The sequence below is a fragment of the Charadrius vociferus genome, unplaced genomic scaffold (assembly GCF_000708025.1).
Source record: "Charadrius vociferus isolate BGI_N301 unplaced genomic scaffold, ASM70802v2 scaffold839, whole genome shotgun sequence".
Taxonomy (NCBI): Eukaryota; Metazoa; Chordata; class Aves; order Charadriiformes; family Charadriidae; genus Charadrius; species Charadrius vociferus.
Genome location: NW_009650168.1, coordinates 770,834 through 792,938, shown reverse-complemented (window position 1 = coordinate 792,938; position 22,105 = coordinate 770,834). Strand labels below are relative to the sequence as shown.

The 22,105-nt window shown below is 38.9% G+C and overlaps 1 protein-coding gene across 1 annotated transcript in view; it reads left to right on the top strand.

Moving 5' to 3' along the window:
• Positions 1–22,105, top strand: part of NAV3 (neuron navigator 3) — a gene marked incomplete at its 5' end in the record, with an annotated part of 193,789 nt that overhangs the window by 72,585 nt on the left and 99,099 nt on the right. The window contains 3 exons of the mRNA XM_009892466.1: positions 8,598–8,706; positions 9,121–9,504; positions 12,974–13,093. Coding sequence (XP_009890768.1) covers positions 8,598–8,706; positions 9,121–9,504; positions 12,974–13,093 — 613 coding nt within the window. The remainder of the gene's footprint in view (positions 1–8,597; positions 8,707–9,120; positions 9,505–12,973; positions 13,094–22,105) is intronic.

Sequence of the window (22,105 nt, the reverse complement as noted above, 5' to 3'; positions counted from 1 at the left end):
TCAGGCTGACAGAACATTCTTTTTTGTCTCCTCTTGCTTTGACTTTGTGGACTAGGTGGGGAGGGGAATGGTATCTCCTCTTGTTGTGGGCCATGTCTTTCTAGGAATGTGTCAGTGATTTAATATGGGAAACCATCATTGCTTGAGACTACTGATTTATTTTTTTCTAGATTAGTTCAGTGTTTATGAGAGTTACCTAGGAAAAAATGTATCCTTCCTTCAACATTTCTAAGAAGTTTCTCCCATGGATTTTTTTCCTTATACATCTTTAAAAACTGCAAACCGAGCCAGCAAAAAGCAAGAAGTACGCTGAGGCTTCTGTTAACACCCGTTTATTCATACAGGAAGCCTGCAAACAGCCTGTAATTCTTAGGGTGGCATTTTTAAAGGTTACTTCCCTGTCAGTGTTTCTCAGGTGAGGGTTTGAGACAAGCAAATTTTCACATTGGCAAAAGCAGTATGTTGTTATACAGCAATTTTCATATTTGTAGATTTCTACATGTTTTATGACATTAATTGCCCTTAGATAAAAAGTTCGTATCTAAAAAATTAGAATGAAGTTCAGCTAGTTCTTTGTTCATCTGTCTGTTATTTCTGGGACTAATATCTTTTTCTCTGTGAGAAAAGGTATACATTTAAACATAAGCATTCTCACACTCTTGATAATGTGTTTAAAAACATTTAGAATTGGTGAACTTAGTTCAGGCATGATACTGAGTTGCTTTATAAAATTTAATATTCCATTCATAGGTTTTCTTCATAAGATTGTGAAACAATGATTTTATTACAGCTTTTTAATTCCTTACTAGCCTCTGAATCTCACAGATATGCAAATAAGGTACATTTTAAGGAAAAAGACATGAAATATTTCCTTTTATAAATCACCTCACTGGGTAGGTGCTGTTGTGTTCCATATTTTAGCTTCTTTATGATCTTTAATTATATTGTTTTTCATTTAGAGCAGAAAATGCAGGACTGAAGGTCCATTTGCAAATCTGCTTTTAGCCTCCTGCACGGGGAGTAAGAGTGATACGGAAGAAATAGTTTGTCATCCTTACCTTTCAGGGAGAAAAATAGGATTTGACTGAGCTAGGTCTGTTACTGTAGCATCCCATTCAGGTGAAGCTGTGTCTTGAAACCTGTGGCACTGTAAACTGGGCAGAGGCTTCTGTGTCTCCGGTTTAATTCACCAGGATGTTTGCTGCCATGGCAGCCAGCAGCATTCACTGCAGTAGCAGAGAAGAGTCATATATCTGGGAATGCAGGTTGAATACTAAAATGTAAGGAGGCTTGTGCAGAGCTTTGCTTCAGTGGTTAATTTTGGCTCTTTATTGAGCTCTGACGTGGGGGCTGTACTTGCAGTTCTGTGTCAGCCCATCTAAAGTGAAGAGCCGTCGTGCACTGGGATCAGTCATGATCTGCTGAAAGGGGGGAGGAAAGCCCGAGACAGCACTTGTGCCTACTTTGGATTTCAGAAGGCAGCAGCTGTAGACAGAGATGCAGGCCCACCGCTCCGATGAGACCGGTGATTGGATGGAGAGGGGAAAACACAGTTGGCTTTTGGGATTACTTCTGTGCTGGAGCAGAGTGTTTGATCAACTCTCTTCTGCTTGAGAGAAATCCAAGTGAAAATGACTGTAAGTACTGCAGATTAATGTGACGGGAGAGAAGTGGCTTAGCAGAGACAGCAACGTAATTTTAAAGAAAATGACTGTGCCTGCCTAGTCATTTACAGTGTGTACACTGCATGTTTGAGCTCTGCTTTCCCTTGCGAGTGCAAGTATGTGCTACCTGGGATGTGCAGCGTGTGGTCCTGGAGGGATCGCCTCCCAGACCTTCCGGGAGAATTGAACTGCTCTCCATCTCAGAAATATGAAATCTAACTGAGGTGAAGCCCCAGCCGGAAAGATGCAGCGATCTGCTGAACTGTCAGTGTTTAAAGGCAAGGAGGTTAGAAGAGGGTGTGTTCGTCTTCAGAAGCAGAAGTCTCTAACCAATCTCACGCTCATCAGCGAAGGGGAGAAGAGGCGATACTCATACAGGGAGAACTGGTTTGGAAATGCCTCCAAGTCCAGCCAGAGTTACCATCAGAGGCAGGCAGAACCTGGGAGCGGAGGCTCCCTTTCCAAGGCACTCTCGCAGTCAGTGCACTCTCTCTGCCACCCCAGCCTCACCACAACCCAAGTGTTTCAGGTGATACCACCCACTGGAAGCAGGACGTCCAGGAGGTCAGGAAACCGGCGTACAGGTGAAGGCTTCGAGATTGACAATGAGGAGCAGGGAAAATCAGATGATGAACATGCGTCCTGCATGTCCCGTTTCCCCAGGAGGAACTGGGCAGAGGAGGAGGAGGAAGGCTGCTTGCGTGAAGGGACCGCGCATCTGGATGAAGATGTCATAATAACAATGCTGGGGGACCTAGAACAGGTCCTTTATACTGATATTTTAGGTAAGTTAACTTTGGCTTGTCATCAGGAAGTGCAGCAGGAGACCCAAGTGTTAGCACGTATCTGCGTGGAGCAGATTTTTGATCTTGACAGTGATTTCATGAGACAGAACTGGGTTTATTTGCAATAGTATGCAAAAAGTAGGGTCTAGACATTTCTTCCTTGTTTGCTTACTCTTACCTCCAAAGGCTCTATGAAATGAAGACAAATGTCTAAATCACTTTTGATGGGTGCATGGGCAGAAACAGCCTGTGAATAACTGAGCATAGTTTGCCTAGCTGTTTGAAAAAATAACTTGAAACATTTAGGTGCTATTAGTTTATTCATAAATAGATTAATTTTAATGACATTTGTTCTCATGAATTTAAAATTAAAATCTTGAATCCAAGGCTCGGTTTAGATGGAAAATGTCTCGGCCTACCTACAAACTGTCCCTCCAGTATTGCTTCCCCCTTCCCCCAATGATAATTTCAACCCCTATATGTGGAATTGTGAGTGCCAGGATTTCAGTTTAGTTTAAATAACCAGTTTTGTTATATCAGTGCATGCCAGTGAGCATTTGAAGTCCACAGCCATAGGTGCTTCAAAAGGCTTCTGTGTTAGTGGCTTTACTTTTCATCTCTCAGCCCTTTATAAGAGTGCTCAAAGTGTTCATCGCCAAAGCTTTGTTCTTCAGCCAGTGAAACGGTTGAAGTGGCTGCTTGCTTTGCCAAGGTTATGTAGCATGTGTCTAGCCTGGAGGTTCTTTGCTGGTGGATATGTTAGCCCTGATTGTATTTAAACATTCAGGATAAAATTTTTGCTGTGCAGGTAATGTAAAAAGCTATCATCTCAAAATAACAAAGAAGCAAGTAGGCTTTTTTTAATGCATCTTTTTGTTGTTAGACTATACCAGTATGCACAAAGGGGCTGCTCCTACAGATTAGAGGCTTGTTAGCAAAGGCAGCTGAGCTCTCCACCTGCCCCGGCTCCTCTTCAGCTGCGTGTCACTGAGCAAATCCCTCTTCTCTTGCAAGCCTCAGTTTCCTCACCTGCAGAGTAAAACTGATATTTTCCTTTGTGAATGGAGCTAATATCTAAAAGTGGGAAATTCTCTGGGGAGCTGCTTATTATTTGTAAATTCTTTTATGAAAATCAGACAATTAATGGAATTATTATTCTCCCCTTTATCTGCTTTGGGCTGTAATTACATGTGCAAAAGTACTGAAATGATTATGAACAGTATTATTAAGTGTGCAATTATGGGTAAGCTTCAGAATTGTTAATGTAAAAGTTTATCCTAGGTGATTAGTGATTTCTGTAAAATGTTTATTTTGATTTCCCGTGTACGTATCTCACACAATGGAAGAAATGAATGTCTCTCTTCAAATTTATTGAGAGAATCTATAGTGGTTTACTGCTTATAGGCAAGAATTTGAGAACCATCTTTTGGAACATTCGTGTTTATCATAAATGATGAAGCTACAAGTGATTTGAGCAGATTATATTTCCATGGGGTCAGTGAAATATTTAGATCAAACTTTCTTGTAAGAGGAACAAAATTTTGAAGGAGAGTTTCAGGGTACCATGGGTTAAGTCTTACTTATCCCAGTCTCTCCATGTATGAAATAGAATGGCTTTTCTTCGGCATGCAAAACAGAATCACTTGAGATAACAAACAGGCAGCATTTCTGATATGTTAGGTGATGCAAATGTAGATAGACTCTATGATGGCAGTGGGCCATAGTAATAAGCAACAAGGTGCCTGGGGGAGCCTGGGCTCCCCTTGAACCAACGTGTCCCAATCCTGCCGCACTGTAGCATCCCTTCTAGCTAGCACTGTAGCTAGCTTTCACCAAAAAAACCAACGTGTTCACCATCCCCGTGGTCCTCTGTACAGAGGTAGGCTTGATGTAGGTGGAGTGCCACAATGCTGTCCTGAAAATTTAGGCAATATCAGGTGCAATTTAGGTCTGAGGACCTTGCACTCAGTGTGGAAAATTTCTCAAGCATCGTGTTCAACTGTTTATACTTTCTGACTTGTTGATCCATGGTACAGCACAAGTCCATTGATATGACCTTAAGAGAAGGATGGAAAGAAAAAAGAACAATTATTTTTAAAACACTAAATAGTTACAGTTATGAGGATTTTGTATGTAGTACTATGGAGTAGTTTAAGATCATAAAACTCCAGTTGTATCTTTTTTAGAAAAAAATGGTGGAAAAGGTTTGAAATTACCCTTTATGTCACTGAGAGATCAAAAGAGATTAGGCCTTAAACTTTTCACCTTTCCAGGATAGAATAACTTCACTTTTTATGGTGTAAATTGTCTGAAAATGAAATATTCTTCTTTGTGAAAATATATTTTGGCAGTTTGCCATATATATGTACCTTTTTTTTTGTATTGAAATTATACCTTAAGGCTTTGTTATGCTATTTACTGTACAATATATATTAAAAAAGACAGTTGCTGTCATTTTTGCTGCAAGAATTTGCAGTGTTAACATACAGCAAAGGACAACTGACAAGGATAAACAAGGAAGGAAAGGGCAAAGTCGCTGCAAATATAAATTATATTCAGTTCCTCCAATAAATATAAGGTAAAGTATTGCTTAACCTTTAATTCTGCCTGCTTACACCCTGGAATTTGCCTGTCTGTGTAGAACAGAAAATTGTCTTATACCAACAACCTACTGTTTCACCTCTGGTTTGAGGCAAGGCAGGTAACAGGTCCTGGGTCTTCCCCATGTAGGTATTGGGGCAGGAATATAATGTGCTCCTGGAATATTTAGACTGAACATTAGGAAAGAATTTTTCACAGAAAGAGTGGTTGGACATTGGAATAGGCTGCCCAGGGAGGTGGCTGAGTCACCATCCCTGGATGTGTTTAAGAGACGTTTAGATGTAGTGTTGGGGGATATGGCGTAGAGGAGAACTTTGTAGAGTAGGGTAGATGGTTGGACTCGATGATCCCAAGGGTCTTTTCCAACCTAGACAATTCTATGATTCTATGATTCTAAGTGAATTTGAGGGAATTTGGCAGAGGGGAAAAAGCAAAGGACAGCGACAGTGAGGAGATGAGTGCACGGTAGGCAACTGCCTGGAGGCAGGCATGGACAGTCTGCCTGGGAGCTGTCTGGGCTTTCAACAGCTTTCTAACAGGATTTACTAGTCTGCAGCTTAGCCTTGGCATGAGCCCTTTTGCCTCCCAGTAATCTCCAGGATGGTGCAGAAAACCTCTGCAAACAGTACAAGGGATCCACAGGTACACTGATCAGCAAGGTGCTTGATTGAATACAATGAGCTTGAAACACAGGAGCAGTTGTGGTAACTTCAATCTGAGTGTGAATATTTGCCTCCTGCAAGGTATTACATGTAAAAATGTGCATAGGTAGTTTATTTTATGAAGAAAAAAAAAGGGAACGGACATACTCTCAGGGTGTGGCTTGAGAAGATGGGAAGTTGGGCAGCAGTGGTGGGCCTGTATCCCCACTTCTTGTCTCCACCCTGTCCAGGTGTTGATCCCACTGTCAGTTCCATGCTGCCAACCCAGAGGTTTATGGACTGTCGAATTGCGAAATCAGTGAAGAATTGATTTGGAGCAATAAAATAAACAAGCAAGCAGCAGTTCCTGAAGGACTGTTTAGCTGCAGCAAAGAGGACTGGAGATATAACCAGGATAGAGTAGATGGGAAAACCTCAAACTGGCATTGCTGTCAAAGCTACGTTAACATTGAGGCACAACTGCAGGGTACATTGGCTAGTACCATACATCATTTGCCTATCAGGGAATAAATAAAGGGTGTATGGAATGTATATGGAATAATTTATTTCCATTTAATGTCAGGCATTGGGGTTTTTCCTAAGTACACGCACAGTGATCGGGCATTAAGACCTGGGCTGCAGAAGAGGGTACAGTAGCAATTCAGTTTATTGATGAGCTCAAAGGCTTTATCTTTTAGTCAGAACTCAAAATTAAGGGGCTTAAGTGAACCATTGTTCAAATAAAGTTTTCTTATGCAGGTTCTCCCTTATATTTGAAATAAATGTCACTGTATATGTTAAAGCGATGTTAAACCCATGCTTGCAGTTTTGCTGCTCATCAATCTTACGATATTTTTCCCCTACCTTCAAACAGATGTTTTGTTGAGATCTTATTGCCTTACCAGAACTATTTAGTTTTGCGCTTTACTTTTCCAGAATACTTCGTTAGATATAAAAATTTCATTGTTTCTGGCCCCATGGTGAATATTTCCCTGCTCTCTGTCCTATGCTTTTCTTACAAGCTCTGCAATAAGATGTCCTTCCTTTTTTCCCATTTTGACTACTCTGCAAAGCATACCTCCTTTTCCTTTTCCTTTTCCTTTTCCTTTTCCTTTTCCTTTTCCTTTTCCTTTTCCTTTTCCTTTTCCTTTTCCTTTTCCTTTTCCTTTTCCTTTTCCTTTTCCTTTTCCTTTTCCTTTTCCTTTTCCTTTTCCTTTTCCTTTTCCTTTTCCTTTTCCTTTTCCTTTTCCTTTTCCTTTCCCTTTCCCTTTCCCTTTCCCTTTCCCTTTCCCTTTTCCTTTTCCCTTTTCCCTTTTCCCTTTTCCCTTTCCTTTTTCTTTTTCTTTGAGTTTTTTTTTTTTTGGTTTTGCCTCCTTGCCAAACATCTACCTGCTTTTTCACCTGCCTCTCTCACTTGCATAGCACACCATGCTTTTCCTCAAAGACATCACTGTTGTTGAATGTATATCTTGTATAAACTCACACACAAACCTGGGAGAAGGAAAGGTTGAGAATGAGAATGAGAAATACAGCAACTTGAAGATGTGTATCTGCATGTGTACTTTACAGATGTGAAATAACACAGTGCTATTTGGTATTTTGCCTCTGCTTGGTTTTCTGACCTTGATTTTTGTATGATGTTGAGTTTAAATTCACCAGATATATTAGATGTATTCTAAGATGAAACAGTTTCTTGATATCATGAGGATTCCAAGATTAGATTGGATGAGAATGCTGAAATCTAGAGTCAAATATTAGAGGTAATCTTCATTCTTGATGATAACATTTCCAGAATGAGGAGTAAAATTAACCTAACAAAGTGAGGTATGACATAAAATTTATCATCAATAGAGACAAAAAGAAATTATTTGCACTCCATGTTCAGCATTGTGCACATGATCTTTCAAGCTACAGATACAGGACACAGCCAGAAGCAAAACACTAGTCTTGAACAAATCAGTGATTTTATCACAGATTTTCTTTTGAAATTCTCTTATTCTCCAAGACAAAAATGAACTAAAATTTCTTGATATATGCATATTCAAGAAAACATGCATTTCTGTATCTTGATGTATGATTTTTGGAGATTGCTTTGAGGCTTATTATTTTCCTTTTGTAACACAAAACTTTTTTTCCTTCTGTTTTTTTGTTTGTTTGTTTGTTTGTTTTTAATTGTGTGAAGTAAACATGGTTCGGGATGTTGCAGGTGAAATTCTGTGGGCTTTGCTTTTCAGGAGACCAGACTAGCTTGTGGCAATGGATCCCTGAAGGCTGTTAAAATCCATAATTGTATAAATGATGCATGTTCTTGGAGTATACAGATTTGTATCCCAAGAAGAATATTTTTCTTATCCCATATGAAGAATAATCTCCCCCTTCAGGAAACCATTACAGTTCAGGAAAGATGCTTTACTAAGTGCCTGACTTAAAGAGTACTTTGAAATAGCCTGGATGTTAAGTGCATACTGAAGAGTTGTTGTAACAGTCATCCCAATACTTTCCAGACACAGATTTACTGGGGCTTTATTTCCTACCAAGTCATGTAAAATGTCAAGGAGGAAAAAGGGGCTGTTTAATGTATCAAGTGGTCTGGGGCTGCATCGTGCCTTGATTACAGAGGATAAAAATCCCAACGCTGTAAATCTGAATTTCATTAATAGATTTGGGCCCTAACAGTGATACTTCACCAGGACTCTTTTCAGTGGGTTTTTTTACATACCACATGTTATTTATAAGCATATGTGTGTTTTATTACTGAAAGGATGAGGTTTTATTTTTTAAAAGATTAAAGGGACAGACCTATTTACATGTGTGTATTCTCAGCTGTGTATACATGTGTGCACTTTAGTCAACCTTATATGCTTATGTGCACTAAAATTTATGCTGGTTTTGTTGTTTTCTTCAAGGGGAAGACCCTGAAACCAGAAGAATGAGAACTGTAAAGAATATAGCAGACCTGAGACAGAATTTGGAAGAAACTATGTCCAGCCTTAGAGGGACCCAGATAAGCCACAGGTATGTTTTTGTGTAGACTGCTAAAAATTTGGACTGTAGGAGAATATTACTAGTTGCTGAATAAATTAGAGATTTGCAAGGGAAAATTAACTATGACACTAACCATACTGTTCGCTAGACTGCCTCAACAACTTAAATGTGACTTTAATATGCTTTACTGTCAAAGTGTCTTATACAATCATTCACAAAGATGGTTATTGTTTCATGTACATCTACTTAGAAGCCTATAAAATTTATTTTAGGTTATTTTATAAGTACAGGTTATTATATACACAAACACATATGTGCGCATGGAGAAACACGCACACACAGAATTTTTTTTTAAAATATATCTATTCTTCCAGCCTTTGCTTTTTGCTGTTTCTCAGGAACAGAGAAAGCACAGTTCACTGACTTCTCCATTTTGCTTGGCAGCACATTGGAGACAACTTTTGACAGCACTGTGACAACTGAGGTGAATGGGAGAAGCATACCAAGCTTGACAAGCCGGTCCACCCCGGTGACTTGGAGGCTAGGGCAGGCCAGTCCTCGGCTGCAGGCAGGAGATGCCCCGTCCTTGGGCGCTGGTTATCCTCGCAGCAGTGCAAGTCGCTTCATACACACAGACCCTTCTCGATTCATGTACACCACCCCGCTTCGCCGAGCAGCAGTTTCTCGCCTTGGAAATATCTCACAGATTGAAATGAGTGAGAAGGGAAGTGGTGATTTGGACATGTCCTCTGAAGTTGACGTTGGTGGCTACATGAGCGATGGGGACATTCTTGGGAAAAGCCTCAGAACCGATGACATCAATAGTGGGTAAGTAGCACTTTTTCCCCATTTGAACTAATGTGTGATTGGCATGTTTAATAGGATTTTCCAAACAAATTCTGGCCACAAGTGGAAGTTGCATTATGGTTGCTGCATAAAATTATAACATATTTAAAAAAAAAAAAAACAAAACAAAAATAAGCCCCTAAGCTGCCAGGGGTGTTCTCACCTGCCTTCAAATTCAGTTTTTCCCCTTTAACATCAACATGACTTTGCTAGGAACTTTGATAAGAGCACAGGTACTTTTCACTACTTACGGGAATTTCTTAGTTATCTGGTAAACCACCATCTTGCACGGCTTACTCTGGGATGGGTCGTCTTGAAGTATTTTTATGGTTTATTTGAGATGGTAGATATGGTGTTGGATGCAGCTGATGAAAAGCAGATGCTGACAGCACTGACTTTCTCTGTTTCCACTGGAGATATTGTCTAGTATAGTCTGTGCGATAGGCCTTTATTGCAATTTTTCAGCTGTGCCTATCATCTGAGCTGTAGGAATATTTTTTCATAAAATAATAGATCAATGACTCTCCAAGCATACCCAGGAGGAAGAATGGCAATTATTTTTATTTTAAATCCATTGATTGACTTTGGGGTACTGCATTCTCTGTGTTTCAAATTGCTATTTAACAATTCTTATATCAGTCTTGGAATATAAGTCACTTCACTCCTATGTATGTTAGAACTCCTAAAGCATCATTTTTTAAAAAAGAAAAATGTTACAGTTTTATTAATTCTTAAATTACTGTTCAGTGCTGTTGTTGGCATCTCAAGGATTCTTGGTGGCTGAGGTAACATTGGTTTGAACAGAAGTCCCATAGAGTACATGGCCATGTCACACCACATTACTTTACTCTGTATAAATTTAGGACTCTTGCTGTCAATCTAATCTTTTAGTTTGAAGTACAGCTATGATTTGAGAATGGTAGCTGATGAAATTGGACATGATATGTTCCTGAGGGCAAATGTAAGTCTGTGATCAAAGCTCTTTGTAGAGTAGTGTCTCACCTCAAGCACCATCCAAAGATAGATCTCTAGAAAAAGCATAACTATAAAGGAAGCATATTCGTATATCTCCCTGGTGCACTGTCTCAGTGCTGTGTGAATGGAGTACTGCTGACAAGGTTGTCCACAGCATAGCATTAGTGGCTGTCAAGTAGGATGTCATATTCATATGTGCTAGAACAGGGAAAAGACATACGGAAAATGTAATACTTTAATATCTGAAGACCTTTTATCATAAAGGAAATATAAATGCTGCCTTTGATAGATGCATAGGTTTATTTAAAAAAAAAAAAAAGATTGGGGAATCCTTTGCAGTGCCTGATGAGTTGTATTAATTAGCTTATCACATTAGAGAATGAATATAGTCATCTTGTGTGACTTCTCTTTGCATCTGTAATAAGGATGACTCAATAGACAGTAAGTTGCAATGTGCTGCATCTGTAATAAGGATGACTCAATAGTAAGTTGCAATGTGTTCAGCTAACATTTTTCGGTGCAGTAAATGTTAAAAACAAGTTAATAAGCTGCGAAAATTCAGGATTCATTGAGGCATGTGAAGTCTTATCTCCTTTATGCCTCTTCCATTTTCAGTTTAATTACTTTAAACACTTGGGGACAGGAATGCAGCAGTAATTAGAAATTAGTTTGAGGAAGGCCTGTTGCACTTGTTAAATCTCTCCATTCAGGCCTTACTTGTAAAGGAAAAAAATCCATATAGTCTGGATTGCATTCTAACCACAGCTAAATTTAATATGCAATGCCAGAGCCTTGGAATCTACTGCATAATTCACCCCTAGCTAAATAATCTGTCAAAAAGTCTAAATGTTGTCTTTAATAAAGGGATAAATCTAGTGTGCGACTATGACTGTTAATTTACCTTTGAAAACAAATGCGAAGTTACCTTCTGCAGACTCCAGATACCAGGGAGATTCAGAAATCCCTTGCTGAACTGCAGGCCAAATGTTACCAGTGCATAAAATGCCTCGCAAGCCTACCCTTGGTGTCTTAATGCACTTGAGGTTGCCTTCATCCAGATTGCTGTCCAGGACATGATGCCATCTCCAACTGTAGCTGTCGCACAGGGCTACCCTACCGCAGCTCTGCTCTCAAAATCTGTACCAGCTCACCCACCCCACACCCTGGGGGTGGAGGCTGGTGCTCCCGGGCTGCTGTATTAGCCCCGCGGTCTCTGGGACAGTTGATTTCAATTAAATCAGCTCCCAGAAGGAACTGCAGGGAGAGGGCCAACAGAACATCTGGAGCACCAGCTGTGTGTGTGTGCCTTGGCTTGTGCCTGGGAGTCTGTGTAGAGTTATTAAAGTTAAATGTTTGTGTACTTGGACACACACTTCGACTCAAAGATGGATTTGAGTGGCACCATTTCATGGCTCAAGGAGAGCTTGTGTTAAAGATTATTTGAATTGGGAGTGAACTCCACTAGATCATTTTAGCCATCATCCTAGCATTGGGACTATGCTTCTTTCAATAAGCCTGTAAATTTACTTAGAGTAGGTTCACTGAGGTACACCAATTTATTATTTTTATTTTTTTTATATGTACACTATGTTAAGTGCCATACACATGTATGGTCCTTCACAAATATATTTGTGCAAACTCTATACTAGGTTGCTACACTGAAGTTACCAAAAACTACGAGAGGAAAATGTAAAAAACAAGAGCTTAAGAGGGAAGACAGTTTAATGAAAGGTCCTTTGATACAATAATGGACAGGGCTTGAGAGTCGGACAGGCTTGAGGTACTTCTCAGGTATAAGCACCAGGACCTCTCTTGGAGAGAACTCTAGGCAGGCATTCCAGAAATTCCAGAAATTATTGCTGCTGCTTGAAATTCAGAAACTTTTAATGGTTCTGTAGTGAGTAAGGAGCAATATATTCACTGTTCGATTCATTAGTCATTCGTTATAATGTGAAGTGGTGGGAATCAAGCAAAAGGAACACAGATAGAAACAGATTCTTAAATGTCATTGTAAGGGCTTCAGTGGAGATATCATATTGGAACGACTGCATCTCAGTAGGAACTACGGATTTGGGTTCTTAATTTCTATTCCCATTTAGATGGATGCTACTGATTTTTTCCCTTTTTTTTATTTTTTTGACTGGAGTTATGCTTCTTGCATCTGGTGCTATTCTTTATCAAAAACTGCAGTACTTAAAATTTTTGAAGATACTAGAAGGCTCCAGCCTAAATATATTCAAGTATAACAGGTTGGCCTGTAAACCACCACAGAAAAAGGCAAATGATCCTAGAAAATAAGCATATATCTGATCTCCCTGTGCTGGGCACAAAACTGAGACTATTTAGTATAAGTCTACCATCTAATAGGACAGCCTGTACCTTAAACATTTGAATTCCACAGTCCATTAACTTTAGAGTGAAACATGGTTGCCAGATGGCTGCATTTCCCACTGATTGACCACACATTTATTTTCAGGTACATGACAGATGGAGGACTCAACCTATATACAAGAAGTCTGAACCGAATACCAGACCTAGCTGCCTCTCGAGATGTCATTCAGAGAGGGGTTCATGATGTGACTGTGGATGCAGACAGGTAACTGTGCTTTGCTTAGTAAAAAGCTATCTGAGCTTTGTAGATATTTTTCACCCTTCACACTTGCTAATATATCACTGTTGTTTTTCATAAGAAATAGCAAGAGAAAGCAAGCTTCTGAGACTGCTAGGTTTCTGAGCACACAATACGTCAAATACCACAAGTGGGGAAAAAGCAAATTTCTCACATGGAAAGGGGACTTACGAAGAATTTATTGCTGAAGGTGTAAGAGAAAATATTAAGAAGCCCATACCTTATTTGCAATCTTGAATCTCTGAAATGGGACATGATTTCTACGGGTTGCTTTGTCAATTGGTGAGCGTAGGGAGAACACACGTGGTCTCTAGGCAGCAGAGAGCTCGTGTGTGCCTGATGAAGTGAGTCGGAACATGCATTTGGAGTTGGCTGGAACCAGAGCCCTGGTGTCCTCCACCCGTTTTGCCCTCTGCAGGTGTCAGAAGAAGGCAGTACTCGTGAGCAGTGGGAAGTGAGAAGAGGGGTTATATCCCATTGCCTATTCAGTGTGAAAAACAAAACAACACTATCCTGCCCTTATACGTATATATATGGGTATGACCGTAAAAGCATGCTCCCACTAGTACTTCTGCAGACTAGGCAAGCATTTCTGTTTCTTTTCTTTGAGCTTAAAGTAGATTCATATTGGTGGCTTGTATCCATGTCTGAGAAATAAAAATTCATAATGCAACTTTTGCAGAACTTAGAGCTGTCAGCTCTGAGGTTTTGGTCAGACCATCGCAGAGATAAGGAGCAGCTGTGAAATTTGGCAGTCTTCAGTTTTAGGGGGTTGATTTCAGTTCCATCTTTTTGAAATCAAGTTTCCTTTAAGGAAAAAAATGTATTTAATCAGGAAGGGAGAAAAGGTTCATGAAGCGGCTCTGGTTTTACAAATCCAGCAAATTAGTTGAAGAAGTTCTGGGATATTAACTTACTTATGATATAATTTTTACTTTTCACAGTTTTCTAGTGAAAATATGTCTTTGACACAAGTCAAGGATAGTCTGCACTAGTTGAACAGTGCATGCAGTGCATCAGGATAAAGAAGATAATTTTCATCCAGACAACCAGTTACTTAAAAAAGAAGGTTGCTTTAGCTGACATATTAGCATTTGTTGACCTTGCAGAAAAAGCCTATTTTAGATAGCAATTCAAATGAGCATAGCTTGGTTCTTTGGAATGCAAGCATTGACATGATGCAAAGACCAGAGAAAGTGTACAGTAGGCGTTTAAGAAAATAATTTGGATAGAAGTCAGGCAGTAACAGAAGGAGAAAATGAGAAATGAGATGTGGGCAGGAGGGACTTTTGTGGAGCGCTGTATGTGAGAACAAGAACCTTAAGCTCAAAGTGGGAGAGAGGGTGGAAAATTCAGAGGCTGGGAGTCATGTAATTAAAGACAGAGAATCTCGCTAGCGCCCACGTTTTTGTGTGTCTCTATATCTTTTTTTCACCTGGGAGTGAAATTATTAGAGCTCTTCCTACCATGCAATATTCACACCCCGGTTTCAAACCACGCACATTTTCCCTGAAAAAATGGTCCAGATTAAGGGATTTTTAATTTTTTCTTAGTGTTCCTCAAACTCTAGATGCTACTCAAACACTTATTGTTTGTTTTACTTTGAAGTGTTATTTATGTAAAGTATGTGTTAATCTGTTCTATGTAGTGTGCAGGTACATACATGTTTTGCATGTGAAACCACAGGAAGGCTATCATCAGTTCTCAATTAATGAGAATGTCCAGCATTTTCCAGTACATAAATCTGTTTTGGTTTGTTTATACAACTTTGTCAGACTGGCTAAAAATGTTGTGCTAAAAACTACTCTGCTGTTTCTGAGGCTTTCATCTCTGAGTCTATCCCTTGCCAGGTTGTGAAGCAGGGATTTCAAATTTGCCAGGAGATTATTTTGGGTCTTGAGTGAAAAGTTGACCAATTTTATGCAAGATACAAGACTTTTTAAAAAAGGAAATTCATGTGTATGCAGGAAAGATGTATTTAATCTCAACAGCTAAAATCTCAATATATTCCATCTTCACTGTGCATTTGCAAACTGCCCTTGACATTAGCAAACGGCATGAGCAAGACCCAAAGTCCTTTTCGAGCTTAAAGCCTACGGACGTGAAGTAGGATTTACTCTGTAATGACTGCTTTCCCTTAGACAAAGAACGAAAGCTGGACTCCTGTGCTCTTCTGGACAGGGTGTCATGGAACGTACTATATGCTGTCATGTAATTAAAAGCTCGATCATAATGCACAGGCATGAGGGATTTAAATTATGGATATTCAGACAATTCTGGCATTTTCTGGCCTTTCAATGCTTGATTTTTACAACCTTAGTCATGCTTTGTTGACATACATTTCTTTTGTGTGTAAGTGTATGCTATGCCTTGAAGCAGCAAAAAGGTGTTTAGGAAGTGGAAAAAAATTAAATATTTTTATGCATTCTGATGATAACTAAACACATACTTGCCAAAATGAGTCACAAAAAAACTGTATTAGGTCAAACACACACACAAAATTGTTTATGCTGATCTTCAACAATCTGTCCCATTTATGATATGAAATCAGGTGGAAAACAATACGGAGACTGCTGAGACTTGCTTTGTTTGGCAGGATAGGTTTTGGTGCTTCACAACAGCATGGGTAACTGAGATTTCATCTTAGCTCACGTAGCATTTTAGATCTTGTTTTTTCTACTCTGGAGAAAAGATAATAGGGTTTGTTTCAGGGCTTCAAGGTATGCCTTGCCACTGGTATGATGAACTTCCATGAAAGAGGATTATTCTCGTCTCTACCATCCCTGTAGATATGTGAAGAACATATCCATTTTCTCTATGGTATCATTAGTATAAGCCTTTTTCATAATTGGCATGATTTGCCCTGGCCTTTCTGTTGTAAAGGGCTCTGCTGGCATCTCTGTGAAGGGAGAAAATAAATTATATGCTGCAAATATCTGATTTACATTAGCAGGCAGGAGAGAAGTTTCAGTATTCTGTCCATCACCAGATCCAGTAACTTTTGCTGACAGCAACCCCATGTTCTTCATGAAAATTGAACTTGGATTTTCCTGACAACCTAAATTACAGCTTCTGCTTATATTTTAAAACTTTTCCTTTTTGTGAGCTGGCAGTACAATATTCTTCAGATAGGTGGGCTGATGATATCTCTCAGGGCAATGCCATTTATAGGAAATGTATACTTTCAGACTGATTCTCATTTCATGGATAAATCAGGAATAATTCACTGAAACTAAGGGCATGGAACTGGCGTAAAAAGACAATCGAGTCTCCAGTTTGATTCCACTCTAAACTGGTTTCAGATAGGACCTGTATCTCCACTTTTTGGTGAATGCCAAAAAGCAAAGGGTTGAAGGATCGATCTCCATATGGAAACCTAGCCTGAGAGAGCTGATCCAAATAATAATATTAAATTGCTCTTTGAACAACTTCATAAAAAGTTAAATTCATGAATGCAACATAAGCCAAGGCTTAAAGTGTTCATTGCATACTGCTCTGGAAAGCACATTGGTGTAGAAAGGAACACAGAATATTTGCGTCTTCTAGGGAAACAATTATAATGGTTCAATGAAAGGCTGAAGAGACGCTGGCAGAATCAGATGTCAACAGTTGTATCATTCTTCTTTTGCTTTTTTTTTTCTAATTTGGACTCTTTTTTTGGTCTATAAATGCCTATTCCGTGCAACTTACCTTGCTTCAGAGTCCATAAGAAATTAATTAGAGGGGAAGATGGATTCTCTGCAGCGGGTGTAACTTGGGATGTGGCTGGGAGAGCTCTCAGTGGTATGATATTACTTTTCATTTGTTGTTCTGTCTTCCTCCTCTACAATCTACCATTTGCCTTCTGGGACTCTTAGAGGGAGTATTTGAGGAACATTCTTGGAGTTCAAAACCCTTTTCAAAGTAAGATGAGCCAAAAGAGATTAGACGTAAGCACACAAAATGAATTATGTTCTTGGGAAGAATAAAGTTTATTGAAAAGTAAGTTGCAATGTTTCCAAGCCACACTGTGTTGTCCGTAAAAACTGTTAGGAAAGTTTGAACAAGCCTTTTTAGAATGGGATATAGCTCCACTGAGTTCAACCCTTGTCCTTCCACCCCCTATACCTGCAGAATTTAGTGCACTGTACCAAAAGCCACAGTTTTCTTCACTTTCATCACTCAACAAAGGTTGTGCAACCACTTTCCCCTCACATCCCTTGAATGCAGTATTCTTTTTTTTTCACCTTTTTTTCAAATGAACCCCAAAGCTTTAAAGGTAGCTTATGCTGCTTAGTGTGTTTTTGACCTGCTTCAGCTACTTTGCTGTTGCATTGAATCCGAGCCCCTGTTACACAGAGTTCTTGTGCATAGGGAGTCTTTAAAATGCTTCCACCATCTGTCACATGTGCAGAAGATTTGGCAGTTATCTCGGAGTAGCTCAGGCTGGCCTGTTTGTTCTCAGCCAAACCATAATCACCATAATACATTATTAATTATAATTATAATAAAATAATTCCAGATTTTGCCTGTAGTTTATTAGCTAACTTCCTGCATGAGTGACTATAAGTCTTCTGGTGTTTGTCTGAATAGATGAGCCTTGAGTTGGAATATTGTACTTTTGGAAAAGGGACTTTTTTTCAGAGTTCAAAGGGGTATTGAACTGGGAGCCCTGTTTCATAGGGTATCAGAAAAGGCTGAGAGACATCATGAACAGTAACTTAAAATCCTAATAGAATACAATGCCTGTTCTCATGCTGTAAAGTTTTGGCAGCACATTGAAATTGCTGATGTCCTTTGGAATTTAACCCTTTGGGGTGTTGTTCAGTGGACAGGCGTACTTTATGTATTGCTTTTCTATGCAGATCCTTCTACATAATGTGTATTTCAGCGCTGCACTAATACTGTGCTTTCTGCCATGTGTCCCTGCAGCTTGGGGTTGATGTGATCGCTGTTCTGCCATGTTGCGACTATTACCTGTTCACTGTGCTGCTTCTGGTGGCAAAGTGGGATTTACTGTGGATAGTTAAAGGAATTGTATATAGCAGAGTATTAGTGATACTCACTGCGCGCACACCTTCAGCCCTGTGCCCTTTCCTCTGTCTCCCAACATTTCAGCCGTGTCCAGCTCTGGGTGTCTATGGCAATAACACAAACATTCATCCACAGATATGAAATAACAAAACATAAAATAGATATACCTACTTCTTGCTGTCTAAGACTTTCTTGGGCAAAACTGAATTCTGCTACAAATCGACCATGCTATGTAGGTAGACTTCCTATACCTTTGCATCTGTCTTTACCGCTAAGTATGCCTGTGGTTGCTATTCTGTGCACAACCTAAAAAAGTCATTATAGACATTATAGTTAGCATGGTTCATCCAATTGTGTGATCCGCTATAATTTTCCTGTTTGTGATTTTACAGTATTAGTAAGTTCTTAGGATACTGAAATAATTATAAGTATCTATACCTCACTGTTTTTGCAGTTATTACTCAACTATCTCCATAAACCACAATTAAAGAATCTCTCTTGTGAAGCAATTTAAATTTTAAACTGTTTTTACCATTGTTGCTCTCCTCTTTACTTTTAATCTTCCATAATTTCTTTTCACAGCTGTTGGTGTTAACATTTCCCACCATTTACTTTTATTATTCTCAAATAAGCCCACATTTTCATAATCTCTGGTGTAAATCTTTCCTCATTTTGGTATCTGTTAGGTTATCAAGAAAGTTACTAGGTAGAGGTATCTGTTTCAATGTGTATCTCAGTTTTTATTTTTTCTGCAAACTAAGGATGCTATATTTAAGTACCAAAAGCCTAAATATGTGTGCATCCATGCATGAGGAGCAGAATAATTGTGTCAAAAGGAGCACTCCTGTTTTTTTGGCTCATTATGTCGTTAAGTATTCAGGAACCTTTGAGGATAAATACCTTATTTTCAAAGGCATAATGAAAAGTAAAATTTTCAGTAATATGACTGTGTACAGCATTATTAATTTAGAAAGAATGGTATTTGAATTGAGTATGACTTTGTTTCTGGTCTTGATTTCAAAAGCAAGGATTTGGACTACATAAAGTAAGCAGAGCAACTCGCCTTTGATCTAATTTTGTGAGGTTGTCTCTTTCCTTAGTTGCTTTAAATATCTACAGAAATTGCCCGTAGAACCACAAACCAAAACATGGAAACATTCAACAGCTGTGTGCGTTTTTAGGTTCAGATACTTTATGAATATCAGTGACATAAACAAACTGCATTGTTAGCATGCTGTCATTAGTATGTTAAACTGTCATGATCCTGCAGCATCATGTCTGCAGACGCATTTCTTTGCACCCAGTTTACATAAGGCAATGACATTCAGAAAAGGCAAGAGCAGTGTGTGGCAGATGTTTACTTTAAAACAAGACCAAGCTGCAAGTGATTACGTGAAATGAATGACAAATGAAGTTTTCTCTTTTTCGTTTTTTGTCAAGTGACAGAAAAAAAGGACAATATCAACTAATTTCAGTTTATATGAGAAAGGAATTCATGGAAATAAGTTTTTAAACTTTTGCAAGGAATAGAAGAGAATTATAGTCTCATGCGATGCTAAATAAGCTGAGCATATTGTTTGCTGTAGGGTCATTAAACCGAAGGCTGACACATCTAACATTCTCACAAATCTACTTTTTCAAAGTGGATGGTGTGGAGCTAGGTATTCATGTCATGCAGTCTATTTGCATTCCTTGTTTCTGCTTATCTCCAAGTTTGGTTTAGATACCTAAAAATTATTTCAAATGATGCTGGACTTTATCCTATGTTAACAGATTGCTAATAGTTCCCTTCAGAAAAAAGTGCAGGTGATTTATTCTGATTGTAATCTACTTCTGAGGAGAGTACCTGGCAACTACCCAAGAAGCATTTTACAGTTGTAGCAGCAGCAGTGTTTTGGTCCACTACTGTACTTCATTGTTATCAGCAAAGACTAAAGTACTGCCTCCTTTGTAGTAGAACACAACAGGGGTAGCAAGATTTAAATAATTCCCCAAAATACCCCAGGCTCTAATATAAAATTAAAGAACTTGAATCTCCTGTGTGATACGTATTTGAGTCCTGAAATCAAGAAACATATGAAGTTCTTTAAAATGTCTTGATTTGTTTGATGGCTGGAGGAAAAAATGTTGTAATTTTATTCTCCTGCATGGCTATTAAAACAAAAATCCTATTGAAATTTTCAATAAAATAGGTGCAATTGAGATTACAGTTCTAACATTAACAAACATGGTATATTTGAGACAGATGCTTCATGAAACTGAATATAAAAATTATGATTTTGATAATTTAGTATTGGAGATGCAGTAGCTTGTGATGACTAAGTTGTCTTTTGTTCTAAATTTCCTCAGAGAGACCTGCTTCCTTGTGGAGTAAAATATTCTTGTTTCTTAAGTCAGTCGTTTATTAAAGAACTGTTTTCATAATAGCTACTTACCAGACTGAGGTAGTTCTTGGTACACCTATACATGCATGCTTGGCAAACAAAATGTATGAATTATAAGAATGTTCCAATTGCCACTTTCATAGAAAATAATTCATTTGAAACGCTATAAAAAATCCTTTGCCTTGGATTTATTAGGTATAAGTTCACTTTAAAGAACATTAGGATTTAGCAGCTGTGGCAGAACTCTACAATGATGAGAAACAGGAAAAAAATGGAGAGCCACATCATGGGGCACTTTTTTGTACCCACAAGAGGTAATGAGAAAAGGGTAAAATGATCTGCTCTGACAGCTACTTGCTGTTCCTTTGTACACCTGCTCTTGCTCCGAGTTGGCAGGTGGACAAATCAGGTAGGTGAAAGGAAGGATAAACTTAAATCAAGCTTAGCATCTTAAGTGTGTAAATGCATGTTTGCTGCTTGAGCTGTAGGGCTGCTTACAGTACAAAAAAAAAAAAAAGGAAAATTGTAGTGTTTTGACCCTTTTGCTGGCAACGTGCTCCTCATAGAGAAAACCAGTAATGCTCTGTCTCCTGGGGCTGCAGGAAAGAAGTGATGATCAATGCATTTTGGATTGGCAATTGCGTTGCAAGGTAACTTCATCATTAGTTGCTAAAAAGATAGCCGGAATCCAGCCAAAAGCTGGTCATGGGTTATCTATGATTAGATAAAATTAAAAGAAGGATGTATCTAAAGCTGTGCAGGTTAAAAACCACGGGAGCCTTTTATTTTCCGGCAAAAGAAATGGACTTTCAACCCTGTAGGCTGGCTAAAGACAGTGTTCAAAGGGAGACAGTATGAAGGGAAAGCTGGGAAAGATACGGCGTGGCAGAAAACTGCCAGCCAGAGCAGAGAATACCCCTCGCTGCGGGGCACTCGCTGTGGAGCGCAACATGTGTTAACCTTTCCCTTTGAAGAAAAAATCCCTCCGTTCGCTTGTATCAACATTTTACTTATAAATCTTAACTATGTCACCTCTGAGTCTTCTTTTGATGGAGAGAGGAAAAGATGATCCTCCCTCTTCAATCTGTTCTCCGAGCGCGCCATTGTGGAGGCTTCCTGCCCCTCCCGAGCCCCTTGTGACAACCTCAGCTCCGCACAGGGAAATGTTTGGTGCAGCAATGTGCTTGGAGTTTGTTTTCTTTTGAAGTCACAGCACTAATCTCATCTGTATCTAATTGTTAAAATATTAAGTCTTCAAAGCTTTCCTTTGTAAACAAAAGAGTGTCATAACAATTTAAGCAGGATCAGATGTGTAAACTTAAGGAGTGGAACCCTCAATGCATTTTACAGAAGTTTTTTACAAAAGGGTAGAGGGTAGTTATAATTCAAAACTGCTTAGTGAATTAAATGATCTAAAATAAATTATTTGAATGAAATTTTTAAAATAGCTTTGCCTAATTACAATTTAAGCTGAACAAATAAGCTTTTAATCTCTTACCTCTGTGCATCAATTTCCAATGTGCTAAACTTTCTCTTACATTCCTTTTGGATGCTCTAAAGCTCTATATCTGTTTCATACTGC